The following is a 22,526-nucleotide window of genomic DNA, read 5'->3' on the forward strand; positions in this document are numbered from 1 at the left end:
GACCTACCTCCCGCGCAGCACGTGGTCGCGCGAAGCGTCTTCCACGAGGCGCACTTTAGGCGGCGGACGAGGAACTACCGCCCCTCCGTCGTCCCCTATACTGCTAGGACGTGGGGGCGACGTGGTTTTATACGTTTCTCGGTGCGCGGGATAGGATTTCGATCATCGGGGTTGGCTTTATTCAAGTGGGGGTTTTTAGGCTGGTTTCTCCTGCTATTACGGCTATGTTTCTTTAACTACCTACTTAAGATCTATTAGCTTTACGCCATACTATAGTTTTAACTTTAATTTTATTATTTACGCTGCTTTACGCTTTATAACTGTAGAACTCTACCTAACCTTCTTACCGTCTACTCTCTTAGTAGATCCTAATTTATTAACTCTTAATTACTGTAATTAAAGATGTAAATATCAATGCAACAGCCACCGTAAATCTTGATACTTAGGATAATCACGACCTAGGACTATCTACTTTAACTACTTACATATACTATGCCATAAGCACCTGTCATCATTCCATTTAACTTATATTGAATAATATTCAGAACTACCTGATTCCTAAAGTTCTACCTACACTAGGTCTTAAAGCTCATTCTAACCTTAGTAATATCGTCACCTCAGGTCATCTAAATCTGATTTGCGTACCTATCCTGATAAACCATGTGCTAACTTAATTCGAATAGATACAGACCGAATAGTTACATAGTTGTTAACTGATACTCCGATATCCGTCTGGATAAGGTAGACGGTTAAACTACTTAAGTGCGACGATCGTCTGTGCTCACACAACAAAACAGGAAAGTCTAACAAAAACCGGTCGTTCTGTTCTGGTAAACGGTCGTATATGGTTCTGGCGACGGTCCGTCTGGTTCTGGCGACGGGTCTGTGCTGCGCGGTGCCCTGGACTCTTGGCAACGGTCGTCTGGTTCTGGTAACGGTCGTCTGGCTGGCGACGGTCGTCTGGTTCTGGAACGTCTACGGTCTCTATGGCAGTGTCTAGTTCTGTAACGGTCCTGGCGTGGCGACGTCGTCGTCTGGTCTGAAAACGAAGACTGCCTGGCAACGGTCGTACTGGTCAGGTGTAACGGTCGTTACTGAGTCTGGCGACGGTCGTCAGTAGGTTCTGGCGACAGTCGTCTGGTTTCTGGTAACGGTCGTCTGGCTGGCGACGGTCGTCTGGTTCTGGCGACGATCGTCTGGCTCTGGCAACGGTCGTCTGGTTCTGGCGACGGTCGTCTGGCTGGCGATGGTCGTCTGTTCTGGTAACGGTCATCTGGTTCTGGCGACGTACGTCCTAGTTCTAGCAACGGTCCTCTGCTGGCTGCCGTTCTGGTACCTCCCTAGGTAGGGAGGGATCATAAAGAAGGAAGGAAGGGTAAAAAATAAGGTGACTACATAGGGTAGAGGCACGGGTAGAGGCTATCGGGAAATAATAGCGGGGACCGCGATGCAGAGCTTCGTGTAGAGCCTCTGTACGGCAGAGCTTCGCGCAGAGCCGCGTGCAGAGCCCTCTGATACGCAGAGCTTCTCGCAGGAGCCTCGTGCAGAGCCTCTGTACGCAGAGCTTCGCGCAGACCCTCGCGCAGACCCTCGCGCAGACCCTCGTGCAGACCCTCGCGCAGACCCTCGCGCAGAGACCCTCGTGCAGAGCTTCGTGCAGAGCTTCGCGCAGAGCCTCGTGCAGAGGCTTCGTGCAGAGCTTCGTGCAGAGCCTCTGTACGCAGAGCTTCGTGTAGAGCCTCGTGTAGAGGCCTTATGCGAAGCTTCGTGCAGAGCTTTGTGCAGAGCCTCTATGCGCAGAGCTTCGTGCAGAGCCTCTGTACGCAGAGCTTCGTGTAGAGCTTCGTGTAGAGCCTCTATGCGCAGAGCTTCGTGCAGAGCCTCTGTACGCAGAGCTTCGTGTAGAGCTTCGTGTAGAGCCTCTATGCGCAGAGCTTCGTGCAGAGCCTCTGTACGCAGAGCTTCGTGTAGAGCCTCGTGCAGAGCCTCCAAGCGTAATAAGACTATAAGATTGTATGAGATTGTATAAGATTGTATAAGATTATATATAATAGTTAAATATATAGTATATAAACTTTACCTAATCGCACGTCAAGAAATATACAGTTAGCTTTTAAAGTTGTTAAGTAGGTTAACTGCGTGTCAAAGGATATGTAGTTAGCTTTTAAAGTTGTTAAGTAGGTTAACTGCATATTAAGTTAGTTAAATTATATGTTAAGTAGGTTAACTGCGTGTTAAGTTAATTAAATTGCATATTAAGTAGGTCAACTGCGTATTAAGTTAGTTAAATTGCATATTAAGTAGGTCAACTACATGTTAAGTTAGTTAAATTACATATTAAGTAGGTTAACTGCGTGTTAAGTTAGTTAAATTATATGTTAAGTAGGTCAACTACGTGTTGAGTTAGTTAAATTGCATGTTAAGTAGGTCAACTGCGTGTCAAGTTAGTTAATTGCGTGTCGAGTTGGTCAAATTGCATGTCAATTACGCGAAACGCGAAAACCAAAGTCTACTTGAATCTCATCCTGCGAATATTTTCCCGATGTACGGACCGTAATTAAGACGCAAATATACTATATTGGTCTTTAATTAAATGCAAGCAAGTAACCCGTAATGTACTAGCTTCTAAACTATATATACTAGCCTATAGCTTTAATATAGCAGCCGTAATTAAATTAACGATCTAGAAGATCCTATAATTAGAGCAGCTACCCCTGGTTTTATATACCAATTTAAAGTCCCTCTACGACTGCTTAGTTAAACTAGGCACGATATAGAAAAAGAGGCTTATAGTCGACCTAATATGCTTATATTAGGCCTATAAACAACGCAAGATTACAGAGGTTAAATAGATCAGCAGTGGAGATAACCTAGTAGACGCTATAACTAAGGTAAAGCCGTGTTAAGCTTTTAAAACCCTAATTAATATAAATAAGCTTAACCTAAAGGTTATAGAATGGGTAAAGCGAGACTAACGGAGCATTTATAGTTCAGTTACGGCCCATTAAAAGGCTGTATAGTTCATTTTACGAACCATAAACAGGACTTCCGGCTAGATTGGAGCACCATTTAGAAGGCAACCTAGAAGGCACCTTAGGAGGGATTCCCTATGTATTTTCTTATGTGTTTTATAATTCTATTAAGGCAATTACGGAGGCTATACACAAGTGGTTCTATTTTCCAAGTACCGCCAGTATATAATTACAGCACCTATCGTACCAACCGCGTGCTTATGCGTTCGGTACGCTGAGTACGCGTTTACGCGTTTAGTGTACTAACTACCCGCTTATGTGTCTGGTGCACCCCTAAAGCACTAACTAATTAGGGGGGAGGTGCGTCAGTATATAGACCACGTAGTCTACCTCAATACAATCGGCAGTTACCACTATCCCAAAGAGCATACGATACTATACGTATTTCGTGCCCCGGGATATAACTTACTCGTTGTCACGAACTCAGTCAATCGAGGCACGAGCACGGCATAACACGCATGCAACCTGTACAATTGGATTGTCCTACGACGAGGATATCAAGCTGAGGAGCAGAAGGTGGAGGGGAGGACGTCTATATGTGTGCGCCAAGTCCTAAGCGAGCCCCTGACCAGATCCGTTACGGGTGCCGTAACACTCGTGCTATTAAATTGGTACGAACACTACCTTAAATAAGATGCTAAAACCTTAGTTAATTCCTACTAAAGAATCCTTAAGCTCCTTAGCTCCCTTTAACGTATGTGATGGGGTTATGAAGGTGACCCTAGTTATGAAGGTTTTGAACATCAAAATACTCAAAAATACAAATTTGGTCGCAAATAACCAGTAAACCCCATTAAAAATTACTGCATTATTATTAGGGAGTATTGAAACCATAAATATATATAATAGAGTCTATACAAAGTCGATTTTTAGTGTTTTAAAGTTTAACTGACCACCAGCAGCTGCAGAGGACTCTTCTGCCTGCTTGTGGACCTTATCCGCGGTTAATTACATAGGCTGTAAAATACGCACCCGTGCTTGCGCATACGCTAGTTCAAAACTTCCTAACTTTTGTTAGGGACCTCCATAGAGCAAGATTATTGCTTACAATTGCTGCCTTGCTAGCTGGAGTAATACAATATTAATTAATATGGATAACTTAGGAAGACTAATTTGCCTTAAAGCTGCTAGCGGAAAGTAACTAGATTAACCTTATGGGCCTTCGCATAGGTTATATAGGATTTAGCGCCTTTATAAAGGCTTATTGTTCGCCAGGCTATTAAAGCTACTTGTAAACGATCTTCTGTATCTAAAGTACACGGCTAGTAAGATATAGCTTTAGTAATATGGAGTTCTATATGGGGAAGTAAGGAGAAAAGTTAATATATTAATGTTCAAAGCGGCAGTATATTTTAGGTAATATTCTAGCCTAAATAAGAAGGCGGTAATGTAAAACCTTCATAACTAGGGTCACCTTTATAACCCCATCACATACGTTACTTATTAATAACCGTATTATAAATATATACTTATAGAGGATCACTTATAAGATAAAGACAGCGCAGCTATTAAGGAAAATAATATTATAAAAGGTAAATAATTAAGGAGGCTACCTAAACAATATATAGCTTATTTAACTTACCTTAAGGAGATAGATAGCTTTAAAGTACTTTAGGCAGCTTTTTACGTAGGCTTAAAATATTATAGAAAATTCTATTATAATAAGCTACTACCTCTACCTAAGAACTAGAAGGAGCTTATAAGATACTAGTATAGAAAAGAGTTCCTTACTACTACTATAAAAGAATATATAGACCTAGACGGTTATAGAACATTTAAGGTTATAAAGGAGACTCTATTAGTTAAAATAGTGCCTACTACCTAGAGATTTTACCTATAAAATAAAAACTAATAGATATCTAACGAAGTTTAAAGTATAACTCTATATAAAAGGCAATCTATAAGAGTTAATTTATAAGGACACCTAGCGGCAACTCTGGCAGCTAAGGTCTTTAGGGCTCTTATAGCAGTTATTGCTATATTTAATTTAGACGTTTAGTAGGGTAATACTATTAACGCGTTTATAAATAGCATAATTAATAAAATAGTCTATATTAAGTATCTGGATAGTTTTACTATTAAGGGTAAATATCTACTATTACGTAGAGCTCTCTATAGACTTTAATAATCGCTACCTCTCTAGTATAATAACTTAAGTTAGGAATTAACTAAATTAGGGTTAAAGTCTATTAGTAGAGAGCTGTGTCTCTACTATAATAATTAGCTAATTATATTCTTCTATATAGACGATATCTATGCTATAAATACTAAGGGGAACCAGTTAGAGCTTTTAAGCTTTAAAACTGCGCTTATAAAGAAATACGAGATAAAGGACCTAGGTAAACTATCTTAGTTCCTAAAAATTTAAGTCTTAAAAGATAGGAGTTAGAGGAAGCTATAGCTCTATTAAGACTCCTATATTAAGAAGATTACTAATAACTTTTATTTAACTAATATACGCTTAGTTAGTATACCTATAAGTACTAACGGGCTTCTACTAAACCTAAAGGAAGCTTTAAAATAATATACCTACGTCTACCAGAGGATAATAGGATTACTTCTCTATATAACCTATATTATAAGACCTAATATAGTAAGAGCTTTAAGCAAGCTATCGGAATTTCTATAAAACCCCTCTCTCCTATATAACGCCGCAGCTTATTAAGCGATCGCCTACCTCTATTAGATAAGAACGCTTACGATTAAATACTTAGGATATAATATAGAGAGTTAGGTCTTTATAGGAACAAGTAACGCAGTATTTAGAGACGACTTAATAAGTAGACGTAGTACGGAAGGGTATCTATTTACCCTATTTAGGGGACTAATTAACTAGTGCTCTACTAAGTAGACATTAGTAATAAAGTTAAGCACTAAAGTAGAGCTTATAGCTCTATTATATATAGGAACAGAATTAATCTAGTAGAGTCGCTTCTTTAAAGAAATTAAATTAACCTTAGATAATAGGCAAATAATTAACTATAATAATTTATAGACGATTTAACTGTGTAACGGCGCTATCGCACGTTACCTGCCAAATTCTGCCATATTCTGCCGACCTGCGATTGGCCCGCCTAAAGCTAGCGCCTTGGCGGCTCACCCTATATATTTATTTACATCGGTCCTAGTGACCCCTTTTCCTTCTCTTTAGCTTAGTATCTTGGTAATACAGCATTCGTTTAAGCTTCGGTTTAGAGGCATTTATTTAAGCCGTGACATTATACTAAGCTCTCCCTACCTTACCTGGGAAGGCCTTAATAATATCCTACCCCAAAGAAACTTTGTCTGCAATAACGCATTAATATATTATACTTAGACACCAAAACAACTCTATATTGCCTGGGAAGGCCTAGATAATATCCTACCTTATGAGCCAGATAGGACTAGACCTGTACCCCTAAAATTAAAACTAAAGTATATAATACCGATAAACCTTAGGAAGCTAATAATGGCACCTAAAGCAAGCTCATCTAAGAGAGCTGCCTCTACCTAAGAGGAACCTAAGATCTAATTGGGATTAGAAATTGAAGACAATAATAATATTATAGACATACGCGAGCAGATTCGCGCCCTCGCAGCCAGCTAGGAAGCCGATCGTCTTAAAGCGAGAAATATATAAGAGACCCTATAAGAGATCCTAGAAAGCCTTACGGCCCTATAAAATAGCCTAGCTTTCCCTTCTTAAAGCCCTAGTTAACCTATTTACTTTACTAAATATAATATACTAGGGAGTATGGATATAATGATAAAGCAATTAAAGTCCGTTAAGCTCCCTAACTCCCTACTACTGTTTAACGGAATAGACCCTACCTTTAAGAATTAGAGGATTTAAGTATAAGGAAAGCTCCGCGTTAACTATAACTATTTCCTTTCTAAAGAAGCTAAAATGCTCTACCTCTTTAGTTGAACTACTAGGGACGCCTAACGGCACCTTTAAGCCAAGTTTAAGGACAACTCCCCTATCCAATTTATATCTATTAATAAGATAATATAGCACCTAGCGGCTATTTATGTTAACCCGAATAAAGTACGGGATGCCCGTTATAACTATAATCACCTAATAATAAAACTAAACTAACCCTTTGCTAAATTCTAGACTTAATTCCTATACCTTGCAGGAGAAGGCTAGGTTCCCCTTAAGAACTACTAATTAGACCTATACAATAAGCTAACAATCCAACTATAAGAAAAGATCGCTGTAACCTTAGATAACCTACCAACCTATAAAAGACTTATAGCTTATTGCCTATTATTAAACTCAGAACTAAAGCGGATTAACACCTGCCCTAATTAGCAAAAGCGACTCCATAATAATTGGAACTCGCTAGCTATACCTATAGGAGCTAGAGTAGGAAGATAAGTTACAACTACTCTTATACTAAAAGCAGTTATAACTACGTACCGGCAAGCCTTGCCTAACTAGCCACATACCACGCCATTAACTAGTATTCGCTATAATACTCCAATTAACCCTGCCTTAGCTACGTACTTTAACTACGATAAGTAAGGTTACTTTGCCTTGTCCTGCCCGGAGCTAAAGGATATAGGCAATATTAAGGAGATAGAGGAAGGAGAAACGTCCGATAAGTTGGGAAAAGAAGAACCTTAGGGAAAGACTCCCCCCTAGGGTACCCTATTAATCTCAAAGAGATTAATCTTAGTTAGTTAATAGGTAGAAAGTATTTTACGGTTCTATATATAGTATCTTAAAATGGATATAAAGTTAATATAACCGCCCTTATTAACACTAGAGTAAATGGCTTCGCCTTTATAAATACTGCCTATATAAATAATGTTGCCAAGTTTCTAAATACAGAAGCCATCTAACTAGAGAAGCCTATCCAGGTAAAGGGCTATAACGGCCAAGCCGGTTAGCCTATTACCCACATCTTAAAGTTGCATATTACTCTTAACAGACGACGCTAATATAGCATCCCCTTTTACATCCTAAACCTAGGGTCCTATAATATAATCCTTAGATAAAAATAGATGTCCTATTTTAATATTTAGTTAAACATATAAAAAAGACGGTTTATCTAGCTGGAGGATAGACCAAGGTTGCCCTCCTTTATTAGGGAGATCCAAACCGACCGTAAGACACTAGCCGTAAGGGCTAACCCTACCTACTAGCAGAATATCTAGGCCTATGACCTAGCCTTTGCCTAAGAGGACGCCCGCCATAAAGCTAGAAAGAACTCCGTACTAATAAAGATACTCTCCTAAAGCGCTATATTTGAAGAGGACTCTATATACAGAAGCGGGACAGATAATAATATAGATAACGTCTAAATTATATAGATCTAACCGTTATGGAAAAGAACGTATTAATAGGATATAAGGGATAACCTCTAAAAGATATAACAGGAGCTAAAAGGAGTAACGATAACGCTAGTACCCCAGAAGTCCCTAAAGTCACATACGCCCCTATTATTAGTCAACCCCCCTACCATAGACATCGCCGCAATTAGCGCTATAGCGTTCCACTTTAATATATACCAAAAGGACAATAAGGTCTTTATAATAAGCCTATATAAGATTAACCAAATTATTAATAATAGAGAGGAAAGGCTAGATAAGGAAACCGATAAGGAACTAGTTAAACGCCTCCTTTTTACCATTTATATAGGCTACAAGGATGCATTCTTAAAGGCGGCCTTAGATAAGTTACCCCCCTACCAGACGTACAATTATAAGATTTAATTAGAGGCCCATAACTCGCTAGGCTATAGCCCCCTCTACTATTAATTAATAGATAAGCTAAAAGTAATAAAGCAGTACTTAATTAATAACCTAGATAAAGGGTTTATTAAGCCAAGTCAAGCCCCTTTTACTTCCCCTATCCTATTTATAAAAAAGCCTAATAGAGGCCTTCGTTTTTATATTAACTATTAAAAGCTAAACGCTATTACTTAAAAGAACCGGTATCCTATTCCTTTAATTAATAAGACCCTTACACGTCTAAGCTAGGTAAAGATCTTTACTAAACTTAATATCCGCTAAGCTTTCCACCAAATTAGAATAGACCCTATATCTAAAGATTTAACAACGTTCCGTACCTGCTATAGTTTCTATAAATGCAAAGTTCTTCCTTTTAGACTAATAAACGGACTGGCTACGTACCAAAGGTATATAAATAACGTTCTTTTTAATTACCTTAACAAATTCTGTACGGCATACCTAGACGACATTCTTATATACTTAGACGATAAACTTAAGCATTAAGTTTATATTAAGAAGGTCCTAAAGAAACTATAGAACGCGGGCTTATAAGTTAATATTAAGAAATATAAGTTTAGGGTAAAACGTATAAAATACCTTAGGTTTATTATAACTACGGAAGGAATTAAGGTTAACCCTAAGAAGGTAGAGGTAATTTATAACTGGAAGCCCCCTTATATAGTAAAAGGAATCTAGTCCTTCCTTAGTTTTTATAATTTCTACTACCGGTTTATCCGTAACTACGGAATTATAGCAAAACCTCTTATATAACTAACTAGGAAGGACACGCCTTTTATCTTTAATAATAGCTATATAGAGGCCTTTAAAGAGGTAAAGGATCGGCTTATCTCTTCCCTAATTCTTTATTACTATAACCTAGACCTTAAATTAATGCTAGAAACAGACGCCTCTAATAGGGTCATAGCGGGAATCCTATCACAGTTACATCTAGACGGCGAATAGTACCCTATAGCTTTCTTCTTAAAGATAATAGACCTAGCTAAGTATAACTACGAAGTACACGATAAAGAAATGCTAGCTATTATTTAATTACTCTCCTAATGGCGCGCAAAGCTTAAAGGTACGAACTCCCAGATTAAGATATATATAGATTATAAAGCCCTAGAGTACTTTATAACTATAAAGCAGCTTATAGGGTAACAAGCCTAGTAGGCCAAAATACTCTCCTAATTCTTCTTTATGATTATATATTATTCTAGTAAGTAAAACTCTAAGGCTAATACCTTAACCCGAAGAAAATAAGATATAGGACCCTAGGATAAGCTAAAGACCTAATATCGGACACGTGCCCTCCTCTATCTAGAATAGCTCAACCTATAGATCCTTAAGGAGCTAAACTCCTAGCAAAACGAGCTAGCACTAATAAAGGAGTCCTTAGATAAGCTAATAGGGCTAATTAACCGCCTCCTAACTGTAAACCGCACGGCTAATGCCCTAAGGGCCCTCCGCGAATAAGCCGCGAAAGGAGACCCCGATTTTAAGACGGAGGAAGGATTACTCCTATACTAGGAGCGGCTTATAATCCCTAACGTTAATAATCTACGGACTAAACTAATCCGCGAAGCTTATTACTAAGTCTCTACGGCATACCCTAGCAAGAACAAGACCCGTAAAATTATTAACTGCTACTACTACTGGCTAAGAATAGTTACGGATATTAATCGATATATATAGAACTGCGAAGACTACTAGAGAGCTATAATCCCACGGGATAAAACCCTAGGATTACTTAAGCTACTCCTAATACTAAAGCGCCCTTAATAGTATATCTTTATAGACTTCTATAAACTACCTAGGGACCGTAACGGATACAATATAGTTATAGTTATAGTTAACCGCTTTAGTAAACACCCGTTCTTAATTCTATATCACAAGAACATTAATACTAAAGAGGCAGCCCGGCTATATATCCATTACGTCTACTAAATCTATAGACCACTAGATACTATTATATCCAATTACAGGCCATAGTTTATATTAGCCTTCTAGAATAAGTTTACCTAGATCCTAGGCATTAAGCTAAAGCTTTCTATGGCTTATTACCCCTAGACAGACGGTTAGATAGAGATTATAAATTAGTACCTAGACTAGAGGCTTAGGCCCTTTATTAACTATTTCTAGGATAACTAGTCTAAACTACTACCCTTAATAGACTACGCGTAAGCAACCCTACCCCACAACTCTATAGGGTTTGCCCCAATTTAGCTAGAAATGGGATACTTACCCTATATAAGCTTTAACTAGAAAAGGTTAGAAGAACCCCAGACTGTATAAGAGAAGCTATCCTATGCTAAGGCCTAATAGTACGCCAAACGATTGGAGGAGGCCTAGATGGTAGCCTATAAGAACCTAAAAAAAGCTCAGAGGTTAATGGAACAGCAGGCGAACAAACACTGTTAAGAGCCTAATTTTGCCCCTAATAATATAGTCTAGGTTATAACAAGGAATTAGAGGACTAAACGACCTAGCCGTAAGCTAGACTACTAGATGGCAGGACCATATAAGGTTCTTAAGAAGATAGGCAACTTATATAAGATAAAGCTCCTAGACTTAATTAGGGTTCACCCTATCTTCTTACTAGATAAGTTACGGAAAGCTATAAATAACCCATTGCCTAGACAAAAGAACAAGCCTCCCCTACTAGTTTAAGTAAACGGTAATAATAAATAGGAGGTTAACGAAATACTGGCCTATAAGATAGTACGGGGAGCGCTAAAATACTATATTTAATGGAAGGGCTACAATCCTAACCCAACCTAGTATCCTACGTGGAACTTTATAGGCTACCCCCAGAAGCTTAAAGAATTTTATAACCAATACCCTAATACGCCTAGACCCCCAAAGTACCTAGATAAATAGATGGAATGCTAGTATAATAAAGACGATAAGTTACCGGAAGAATATAGGGACAAAAACGCCCTAAAGCCCTAATATAGCTATCTGCCAAATTCTGCCATATTCTACCGTTTTCTGCCAGTACCGTAAAATTTCAGATATCCAAGAACTTTGACCGCCGGTTAAAGTTGTCTAATTAGTTAGATCCGTGCCAAGACTTTTAGCGGCTACTCTTTCTAGCCTAGTGCTTCCACTTAGCCTATAATCGCCCTTTATACTTAGTTAGGACGGACTCATATCCCCTTTTATCTCCTTATCTTATATTTTTATAATCCTACATTTATAAGCCTAGTGCTACCCTATTTTTTCTAACTAAGCCTAAGGGCAGGCTTTCTTTTAAAGAGGGGGGTAATATAACGGTGCTATCGCACGTTACCTGCCAAATTCTGCCATATTCTGCTAACCTGCGATTAGCCCGCCTAAAGCTAGCGCCTTAGCGGCTTACTCTATATATTTATTTACATCGGTCCTAGCGACCCCTTTTCCTTCTCTTTAGCTTAGTATCTTGGTAATACAGCATTCGTTCAAGCTTCGGTTCAGAGGCATTTGTTTAAGCCGTAATAAACTGCTTATAAAAAACGGACTAGAGCTATTTATAAAGCTCTAATATATTAATATACACTACTACTAGTTACATTAAAAAGTACGTAATAATTAAATTAGGATTAACTAGACGCCCACTACTATAATAGTAGCAGACGGCTTAATAAAAGCTCTACTAAGGTAGAAGTACAAGACATTCGTTTATTAATTAAATTTGGTTAATATTAAGGAAAGGATTTGAATTAATAAAGATATAGGGTATATTCGACTCAACACCATACTAAGACCTATAATGCAGCTTTGGCCTATAGGGGCTTAAAGCTGGGGGTGTGTGTTGGATTTAGCCTATTATCCTATCCTTATTCTCATTCCGGTTATACTACTACCCCCTATTCCTGTTACGTACCTACCCCTTGTTTCCCTTTAATTTCCGACACGTTCCCCATATATAAATAGTTTCCTTTGATTGTAGTTTGAATAGACAGAGTCTTCCTCATCTTGACCTACAATCGGTGCACGGACTACCGATCGACAATTTCTCAGAGAAACTGGCTGAGAGTAATTGGCATTTTTTTGAAGCATGAGACAGCCCGAAAGTCAGGCAATGCCCCTTTCGGAAAGCTGAGACCAAATTTCGGGACATCCTCTGGCAATAGTTATCCCTTAACCTGGTGGCGCCTTACGAGGATATTGCCCGTGCGTAAGCCTTGGCACCAAATAAATCTAGCCTTCTAATTGGCCAGTTCCTTATCGATAACTGTAGGACAGGTCAAGGATAAAGAATGTTATCGAGATTCTCAGCATCTTAAGGACTCCAACCCCATTCCTTCTTCATACTCTCGACCGAGCTACGCGTCGGCCATCCGAAAGCGCACTCAGTGTCCTGCAGGAATGATATCATCTTCTCCCGGTCTTCTTGGCTGTGGAACCATGATGCACCTGTTGTAATATCAGCATCGCCCAAAAGAAAAAAAAAACTACGTCTTTGGGGAGGTTTCAAGGCTTCGCTATTAGGATAGAAATGACCCACATGATGCGACGGCGTGGCAAGCCAGAAATCGTCCCGGGGCGAAGTTATTTGAGAGTGCAATACCGCAGATGGATTTAATGCAACTATGGACAATTTTCTAAGGGGGTGGGGTTAGCGGTAAGGTAGTGAAGGGAAGGGAGGCGTTGGAAGGATTGAAAATCGTTTGGGAAAGTGGATACCTCGATTTTCGCCTTTGCAATTTGCGCTCGTGCGCCCATTTTCGGGACTGTAGGGTCATGAATAGCGAGGACAATCTGCGAGATTAAAACATGCTGGTTTCCGTCGACTATAGCGGAAATGATTAGGTAGGTTGCCTATGGAAATACTCGTAGGACTTACTATGCTCAGGATAAGCATACCAGATTTCCGGATAATATCGTCCCGAATTCTGATCCTCCTTGCGGTAGTAAATTGGATCAAAAGTCTTAGGCCTTGATGCCTCCCACTGTTCAAGTAAGGCATGTAATTCGCGCCACCGGTCTGCGGTCTGGTTGCCACTGAACGCCCATTGTAGAACCAGCGCAGTGATCCAGACGATGCGGTTCTGCCACGCAATTCCAGTCGCCGGGGCAATGAGCTCTGGAAACATGCAGTCGTCGAGGTTTACGCGCAGAATTTGCTGCTCTACAAATGAGTAGTAGATTTCGGTACGAATATGCACCCAAAAGCAAGCTTTGACAACGCTACTTTCGACACTGGCGAGAGAGCCGCGAGCGGCGGTAAAAAGGGTATGGGTGGACATGATGGCTTGGCCTTCGTTTCCAGCTAGTTCCAAGCGTTGTGAACATTACTGAGCCAAATTTATAACGGTAGAGGTTGACACAAGAGCTTACCTACAAACTCTTCGAATCCTCGAAGCAGGAGCGCTGTGAGGAGAAGAGCTTCATCTTTGACTCCGTCGCCCTTGGTGAACCGAGGAATCATCAATTTCACGCATTTGGCTTGGTGCTCGAATGCTTCAGCGCGATACGAGCCATCGAGGCGGCAGAGATGCTGCGCGGAGACTGCGAACATGCCATGCAGGAGCATTGGACTCGTCATTGCCATTTCCGGCACGAGTAAGGCAAAGTGGCGTTCCGGGCTGCATATATCGTACTAGAGAGGATGCCATTAGCGAAGACTCTATTTGGCAATTATAACAAGAGAATTAAGATGTTTACCCAAGGCGCTACAGTATCTATGAAATAGCGGAACAAATGCGCTTCAGTAGGATCATCAAATGGCCAGGAGCCACGGTGCTGAGACAATGCCGGGCTTGGAGGGACTTGGCCCGTTTCAATTGGTGTGGGTTCATTGTTCCTTAATGGCTCGCTGGTAATGGATCTATTACCAAGACTCTGTGATTGGTAAAAGTCTCCTGTGACTGCGTCTTCAGCTGGAGGTGCAAGGTTGTTGTGTGACGGGGAGTATATTCTCGAACTAGGAGATACCAACGGCCGGATTATCTCGTCTCCAAGTATGGGCGTGCCGCCTTAATAGAACTGTTCAGCCACAATTGAATTCGGATGTGGCTCAGGGGACACAGACCATGGCTCACTAAATTATAAGGATCATGAAAAGCGCTAAAATGGGCTCGCTGTTTTGCCCCTGCCTCTTGCGTCGAATCAGGCGGGCTGATAAGTGATGGTACAACAGGGCTCTCCTCAAAATTAACCACATCAGAGTCGGCGCCATCCGTCGGCGTCTGCTTCGATTCATCCACAAAATTGACTATCCCGAATTAACTGTTAGTGTTCCTACAAATGCAGGAGAGGTGAAGCGACGAACCGTTTCCGCCTGTCGACAGCCATACCTGTCCTTCGTCAAAGAAGTAGTCGTACTTTTTTATATCAGCACGAGTGGCTGATGTAGTTGGGCAAACCCCATGTCGAAATCGAACGCGGTAATGGTGCCCTCCTGGCTTATTTGCCGTTTTGATAGGTTCACCCTGTGGCGCCGCAACCAGACTGTCTTCTCTGTAGTTCATCGCTCCTTCAAGCAAACTTCCTGAATAATGGACGTCTGTCTGCACAATGTAAGACCGGGAAAATGGAGCCGCATGACTGACGGGTCTGGGAAATCGAGGTGCTGAGTAACCTGTGCACTACTACAAATGTGGTATGCGCTTAGTTGGAAAAGGCATGGTTCCTGAGCGATGCCCAGAGTTTCTAAAGAGAGCAACTTGCCGCATTTGACCGGCTGAGTAATGCACAGACGGTCATCAATGGAGTCTTCATACGTGATGAACACCACGATCCAAAACTTAGCCCCTATCGTACTGCCTAGAGAGGAGCCCCATTTGATTATTCAGGCTTTGATTTATCATCAGGTTGGGGTCCATTACTCGAATTGTATTCTTTTGTCACGCGTCCGTGACTTTTGCAAGTGCACGGGCGTGTGCGAGTTGGAGGCATCAGAATCAATCTGATTCTGAAGCTGGGTCTCGAGGCCTTCAGATTAATCTAACCCCAAGAGCTCTATTTCAACCATTTCTTAGAGTAAACGCTCCAAAACATGCCAATTTTCAGTAAGTTTTAGCGTGTTTTATAGGCGGTGAGAGGAGCAGTTATCTTCTTTTCTTGTCTCTTAAGGCTTCAATTTGTAGAGTTTTAAGGCCATTTCTAAGCTTCGAAGAGCTCCGCCAGCCTTCGTCCGTCATGTAGACCGGGTCATACGATACCCCCACGCTGCATGCAACTGCCCCTTTTATGTTGAATTCAGGACATAGGATCATTTACGAAAGAAAAACGGCCGTTTTCGGAGTAAGGGACAACGGAATTGCAAGGTGGGGGGATTGTAAGAGACGAATACATACATATATTGACCGATCATCCGTTCAGTCCGTCACTGCAAGACTCTTCCAACAACTAAGGAATTTCTCAGAGTAGCTTTGATATCAAGCCACAAAAGCAAAATGTCTTCTCCAGTCAAGCTTATATTCGGAACGCACGCTATCCAAACATTTCCAGTTGAAGTCCAAAAGGAATTCTTTTCTATTCTTAAAGAATATGGAGTCAAAGATCTCGACACAGCATATATCTATGCAGGCAGTGAACAGGCCTTAGGAGACATCGGAGCTGCGAAAACTTATGCTATCCACACAAAAGCCCCTGGGTTCATTCCCGGTTTCCAGAAGAAGGACAGTATCATTGCCACTGCGAATGAAAGTCTGGAGCGTCTCGGCGTCGACCAGGTCGATACCTACTTCTTGCATTCTCCTGACCCAGAGACCCACATCGAAGATACGTTGGAAGGGGTGCAAGAGGTGTATAAATCCGGCAAATTCAAGCATGTAAGTCATCCCAACTTGAAAGACCTACCATATCTATAGTAGCAGCCAAACATAAAAAGACGCACCCAGCGAGATTGCCGTAACGTAACTTTGCAGCCTTAGCCATCACTAACCCCACAACACAAACCACTAACCCATCCCCAGTTCGGCCTCTCCAACTTCCCTGCCGCGGACGTCGAGAAAATCCACGCCTACATGTCCTCACACGCCTACGTCCTCCCGACCGTCTACCAAGGCAACTACAATCCGGTGGCCCGCCACGCCGACAGCGATCTCTTCCCGCTGCTCCGCAAATTAGGCATGCGCTTCTACGCCTACTCCCCACTCGCGGGCGGCTTCCTGACCAAGTCCGCCGCCACCGTCGCCGCCGGCAACAGCGGTCGCTTCAACCGTGACGACCGCGGCGGCCAGCTGTACCAGAAGATGTACAACCGGCCGTCATTACTCGCGGCGCTCGAGGAGTGGGATGCCATTGCGTGTGACGCTGGGATCTCACGCGCTGCGCTGGCGTACCGGTTTGTGGCGTTTCATTCGAGCTTGGATGGGAGTAAAGGGGATGGGGTGGTTGTGGGGGCTAGTCGGCCAGAGCAGCTTAGGGGGACGCTGGAGGAATTGCGGAAGGGGGTTTTGGAGCCTAGCACAGTGGAAAGAGTGGAGCGGGTTTGGGAGAGCGTGAAGGGGGAGGCGCCGGTGGATAATTTTGCGGATGGGCAGTAGCTGAGGGCCTTGAAAGCGTGGCTGAGGTAACTACCTATGGAATTATTCAGTATTCTATATGGAATTTCCTAAGCATTAATCTTGGATAGATTTATAAGAGAGTAGTAGATGTTCTTTTGCGATATTCTGCTGCTCAGTCGGCTTAGTCGTCGCCAAGACAAATTAGGCTAGGATGAGCTGTCGAAGTTCTTCGTAGCTTTCTGAATACGACCTTTACTTAAGACTTTGTTATAATCCTCTAAGAGAACATAACTAGAAAAGGTGGAAATTTTAGCGGCAAACCCAGACCTGGCTCCATATTCATACGTCCCAGCTTTTGCGGAGTGACGATGCCGCATCAGGATATAAAGACCCTGTTTCAGTCCTGCGTAAGAGGCTGAAGCCTCTCTTCCTCGCCGTTGAGCTATGACGGCACTATTACGAAATAGTCTGCTCCTATCCTAGCAATATAACTTCCGATATCTCTGAACCACTGTAGAAACCTAATCTCTAAGCCTAAATCTCAACACGGTGATATCGTACGATACCAAATCCGTACTAATAACCCGTTTTCCAAACGGCTACTCAGGGCACAAGCTCCCGTCTCCTTCAGCCGTGACCGGCACCGGTGACTGACGTCCACTTTACCCATACCCCTCCCGTCTCACGCCATCGCTGGGAGCTCCCGTGCCGTGTGTTGAGCTGGTGTTGGGCATAAGGGCATTGGAAAAGGTATTGGTTTCATGCGTGTTTGGCGAACGTAGGGCCTCGCCCTCGAATGGGATTTCAAAATCCGCATTTTGCTTTTCCGCACCATGCGCCCGTGACATCTATGCACTGTGTTTGCTGGCAGGCCCCTCCACAAAGCAACGCGGCGCCGGACCTCTCACCAGCTCCTCAATTAATCTGATGCAATAATGCGCTCCCCCAGGCTGAGGCAAGGCGCGCACGCAAGAAAAAGCAGGGAAATCTGATGAACTGGCGGTCTACCATGGTTATTGTGTCGCGTTCTCGTATTTCAGATGGGATGGAGAGGCTGCGCGTGCCATTGGCGGAATTGTGACGAATTTATTCGCCTTGTTCTGTTCGCTGCTGTGCTTTACGAAAACGGGTGCAGTGCGGGGCAGCCGCATTTACAGTTTCCCTCTGCACTCCTGCGTGCATGCTGACCTGGCCGGCTTTGCGGTCGGCGACAGGAAATGAGGCTTCGGCAACATCACCAAACGCCCTGTCCTTCCCCTTATCTCCATCCCCGCACTTCGCAAAATAAGCCAGCCTCCTCTTTGGTTGGCTGCACTGCGATTGATATGTTTGCATGCAGTTCGCCCCTCCAAGAATATCCATTGGATGACTTGCTCTTTGGCCCTCCCGTTTTAGCCCGCGCGCACAGCCCTTCGCTCTACCAGTCGAATCCTCCGAGGCCTTCTGGGCGGTCACGGCGCTTCGCAATACGCTGCAAGCCTCTAGTCTGCAGCTAGCAGCCGCCGACGACACCGTGCAGCGGGCCCCAATGTCACTCTGCGTGGGCCCGAGTCTTGGAGTTTAACTAATCGCACTGCCTAAGAGCCGATCGATCTCGACAGCATGCAGGTCATGGGGTTTTCAATTGCTGGTCGTCCAGGACGAGCCAGAGCATCGATGATCGGAGGTCTAGAAGAACGGCAGAGGGAGAGTGGCATCTGATGTTCTGCGGAGATCTCTGTTTCGGGATGTAAAGTGAGGATCTCTGGCCGATCGTGGTGATCAACCGTACATGCAGGGGTTGGAGTGGAGGAGTGTGATAGGCAACGAGGGACGCCATGGAGTTGAGATCTGGAAAATACATGGCAATCTTGCTGCAGCCAGACATTGGCGAAGGCTGTCACCCTGCCTAAAACGTTTTGCATAAAAGTTGACACTGCATGGTGATGCGGAAAGAAGGGCTGGTAAAGGAGGAAAGCCTACCGTCCCCACTAGCTGGGGAGGGGTTCTGTATTGCTCATGACATGTGAGATTCCCGTCAAAAAGTATTAAAAGTAGGAAAATGTGACAGAAATCCAAGCGACGCCACCCCCTGTCCAACGCCTGCGCTCAAAGGTTCCCAATTGGAAATATGCGAGATAGTGATACATTATATGGGAATCAGAAGCGAATCAAAAGCCCCCCAGCCATGTAAATGCTAAATATCCTCCTTTTGTCATGCTGCCCTAGAGGTTTGGAGAAGCGAGGGAATGCAGTCTTGAGTATGTTGCGCCGGACCAATGATCCCAAACAATCACAAAAGCCACACTCGGGGAAAGCCGTTCGAATCGTCTCTTTCGTCGTAGTAGAAGTCATCGTAGAGGGCAGTTGATGATAAGCTTTGCAGCGAGGGCTTGTAGATCCTTGCTGGCCCCAGAAGCAACCTTCGGCTGTCGATAGTCCTTATATCGATTATCGACCCTTGGCAGCCGTGAGGTATGATAGTGAAGCAAATGAAGAGGTCATGGCTGAATATGTTGCGCCCGATGTGGAGTTGATTGAGGATATTGAGGAGGAGCTTGGTGTGCGGACTTGTTGGAGATTGAGGGTGACGCAGCTGTCGCACCGGCCATTCTGCTGGTTGCAGCGGCCCCGGCAACCTCGCTCGTAGTTGACGCAGGAGAACATTGTGAGAGACGGTTGTGTGGTCTTTGTGTGAGAGATAGGTAGCAAAGACTTGAGTCTAGTGCTTTGATGTTTGTAGAGGACTGGTTTGTGGAGTATTTCTGGTGAGGGTGTAATCGGAGAAAGGAGAAAGGAGGGTGGTGCTTCTAGATATAGAAAGCACCAATTGTTTGATGCCCGATGATGTAGGTCTGAAGACACCGGGGAAACCGAACTAAGCACCCTTAATGGGACGTAGCGCGTTTTGGGATTCAAGGGTATGGCTTCGGTGGTAACAGGGCCAGAAAAAGGTACCAGTAAGGCGAGGTTCGTGAGAGCCCAAGTGGTGGGGTTGGTTTATTGGTCGAGATGCGTGTGCTACTGACCAATTCAAGGCTGCTGCGTTCTGCTGCTTTCTGCTTGCTGGCCATAGCGGCAGGGCCCCTTTGCTTTAAAGCTTGGACGACCTCTGACATCCCACCGTATGGCACCGTATGGCCGTCCGTATTGCGTGGATGCTTCGGAACTCCTTCCAGTCAGAGAGAAGGAGCTCTGCGCAGTTTGACGCGGCTTTTTGCTCTACAGTGCTGCACGCGGGTATTTTTGGTCCTTGTGCTGATCGGCGCTACCTGCACTGCCCTGGCCTGCGTCGTCTCCCTTACCCGTTCTTACCTCGATTCATAAGCCCGCTGCCGGGCGCCCTAGCTCCGCTGCGCTTCTTTTCTGCTGAAGGCGAAAAGGCTGAAAGGAATCTCCGCATGGACCACCCAGATTGGGACCCGTATCTATGGAAGCCCTCTTCGACTGCATTGGCTCGCAGAGGAGGAGGAATAATATTGCCTGACCATGATGCAGCGCTGATATCGGGCTCTCCCAATTCTTGGGTTACACTGTTTTACAGTTGTCGACGTCTGGTTGCTGCCAACAGCGTGTCGATTATCTGCAAGCAGAACAACATCACCGGGACACAATCACAAGATCGGGCTGCAAGTATGCTGTGAGCTGCCTTACCTATGCTTAGTTAGAGTACTAGCTACTAGCCTCTCCTGTACTCATACTTCTAAACATTCATTCAGCGGCTTACATTCACTCACTGCTTTTGGCTCCCCGTTTTGAATAACTACATCCCTTTCCGCCTAGATCCTAGATCCTCGGCCAAACCGTCCAGAATGCCCGACTTCCGTGGTGCGCAGCCGGGACGGCAGTCCCCGGCAATTGCAGAGGCGCGACTCTGCGGCTTCTCCGAGCTTGCACAAGAGTTATTTCCGCGACAAAGATGGCCGCCCTGTCTATGCGGAAATATTGAGTCGGAGGTCATCTCGATCTCATTACTATAAGTTTAAGCACTGTACTGTCAGATGATACGTCTAGAATATTTCCCTTCTCTCCGCTTCGTGCCGAGCGCTGCTACCTTTGGCAGCTCGTTATGCAGAAACGAATGCTGACCGCCAGGACCCGACAAGGTTCCCGTAAGCGTAAGCATAAGGCCATGCGGAATTTGGTGGCAACATAAAATCGACTGATATTTACAGGCCTGGAACTGCCGGCTGTGTCGGAGCGCTCTTTCGAACATAACGTGGGTCACCGGGTTCTGACGGTCCACCCAGTTATGACGGAAATCTAACCGCATTTAGTTATGACGGCACACCAAAATACTGCCGAATGCCTATTTGCAGGGAAATCACTAGTAAAAACCATCGCAAAGCATTATTTTATTATTAACCCCGAATGAAGCCTTAAACATATATGGGAGAGAGTCTATATCGACTTTTTACAGTGTATTAGGCAGCTGATTGCTTAGATAACCGCGAGTTGGCGGATTAAAGTCCTCATCTGAGGCTTGAGGCGATTTTTTCCAGCAGAATACCGAAATAGGAAATCGCTTTTCCTAATTAGACAGGCGGTCAGATTTCCGTCATAACTGGGTGGACCGTCATAACCCGGTGACCCACGTTATGAACATCGCATGATTTGTAGAGACCCTCGACTCCATTTCCTCCACATCAACTCCCAATAACACCGACTAATCAGCTAGTGAAAAGACTTCGCCAGAGAAATATTTGTAAGAAATACTAAATTGCCATTGAAAATCCCAAAGGTCAAATTTGGTCCTCAACTTTTGAAACTCTCCATACTCTGGGCAAGTCTTCGCCTTGACGAATCGCAACATGAATCCTCGGGCCCATCATGGAAAGCCGGAGTTATGAAACGTCCGCTCGTATCGTATAAAACCACTCCGAGCAGCCGTCCTAATCGGGGCTCTAAGACCGTAGCGAAGACCACTAGCAGGAAAATTTTCTGCCGACATGAATGTTCTTGGTACTCCAGATGGCATCAGCCAGGTGGCTCTAGTTCTATTATCCTCCTTTTAGTCATGCAATAAAAACCCCCATCACATTATTTGGGCGCAGTTTGCGCAGTTTGCGATGACATTTCATGCACAACTTTCTCCACTCCCATCTCAACTGACCGCTCATGATGGGCGACGGATGCTGTGGACCGTAGTATCCCTACTGTTGGTACTTGTACTCCTCATATGGCTCAGTATGGCTCAGAGTGCAGCTTAGTCGGTTGCCTAGCTCTTATTTTCCCCACCTCCCTGCAGTATACGAAGAACGCGGCCAAAGGGATCAGAACAAAACTAGCGATAGCCCCAATTACCACACCAGTTATGGCCACACCAAAAAATGACACCCCCTGCCAAAATACTATGCAA

At 43.6% G+C, this 22,526-nt stretch overlaps 4 protein-coding genes across 4 annotated transcripts; 2 read left to right on the plus strand and 2 right to left on the minus strand.

Annotated features, from left to right (window-relative positions):
- Positions 1 to 13,014: 13,014 nt before the first annotated feature.
- Positions 13,015 to 15,205, minus strand: K441DRAFT_686576 (uncharacterized protein; the record flags this gene model as incomplete). Its single annotated transcript, XM_067652006.1, has 8 exons — positions 13,015 to 13,148; positions 13,240 to 13,336; positions 13,419 to 13,525; positions 13,579 to 14,004; positions 14,073 to 14,334; positions 14,400 to 14,614; positions 14,767 to 14,949; positions 15,007 to 15,205. The coding sequence occupies 8 exons, from the start codon at positions 15,203 to 15,205 to the stop codon at positions 13,015 to 13,017; spliced, it is 1,623 nt and encodes a 540-aa protein (XP_067505267.1).
- A 927-nt stretch (positions 15,206 to 16,132) lies between these two features.
- K441DRAFT_686577 (Aldo/keto reductase) lies at positions 16,133 to 17,227 on the plus strand (the record flags this gene model as incomplete). The annotated part of the gene is made up of 2 exons (XM_067652007.1): positions 16,133 to 16,510; positions 16,655 to 17,227. 2 exons carry the CDS (start codon positions 16,133 to 16,135, stop codon positions 17,225 to 17,227), a joined length of 951 nt encoding a protein of 316 aa, XP_067505268.1.
- A 2,391-nt stretch (positions 17,228 to 19,618) lies between these two features.
- K441DRAFT_555724 (uncharacterized protein) lies at positions 19,619 to 19,834 on the minus strand (the record flags this gene model as incomplete). Its single annotated transcript, XM_067643294.1, has 1 exon — positions 19,619 to 19,834. One exon carries the CDS (start codon positions 19,832 to 19,834, stop codon positions 19,619 to 19,621), a length of 216 nt encoding a protein of 71 aa, XP_067505269.1.
- A 235-nt stretch (positions 19,835 to 20,069) lies between these two features.
- Positions 20,070 to 20,845, plus strand: K441DRAFT_74156 (uncharacterized protein). Its single transcript, XM_067654379.1, has one exon. The coding sequence runs from the start codon at positions 20,305 to 20,307 to the stop codon at positions 20,809 to 20,811; it is 507 nt and encodes a 168-aa protein (XP_067505270.1). The 5' UTR covers positions 20,070 to 20,304; the 3' UTR covers positions 20,812 to 20,845.
- Positions 20,846 to 22,526: the final 1,681 nt, after the last annotated feature.

The sequence above is a fragment of the Cenococcum geophilum genome, assembly GCF_001692895.1.
Source record: "Cenococcum geophilum 1.58 unplaced genomic scaffold K441scaffold_16, whole genome shotgun sequence".
Taxonomy (NCBI): domain Eukaryota; kingdom Fungi; phylum Ascomycota; class Dothideomycetes; order Gloniales; family Gloniaceae; genus Cenococcum; species Cenococcum geophilum.

Excerpts from the sequence above, each read along its gene's own strand:
- K441DRAFT_74156 (XM_067654379.1), top strand. The coding sequence starts at position 20,305 with ATGGCCGTCCGTATTGCGTGGATGCTTCGGAACTCCTTCCAGTCAGAG.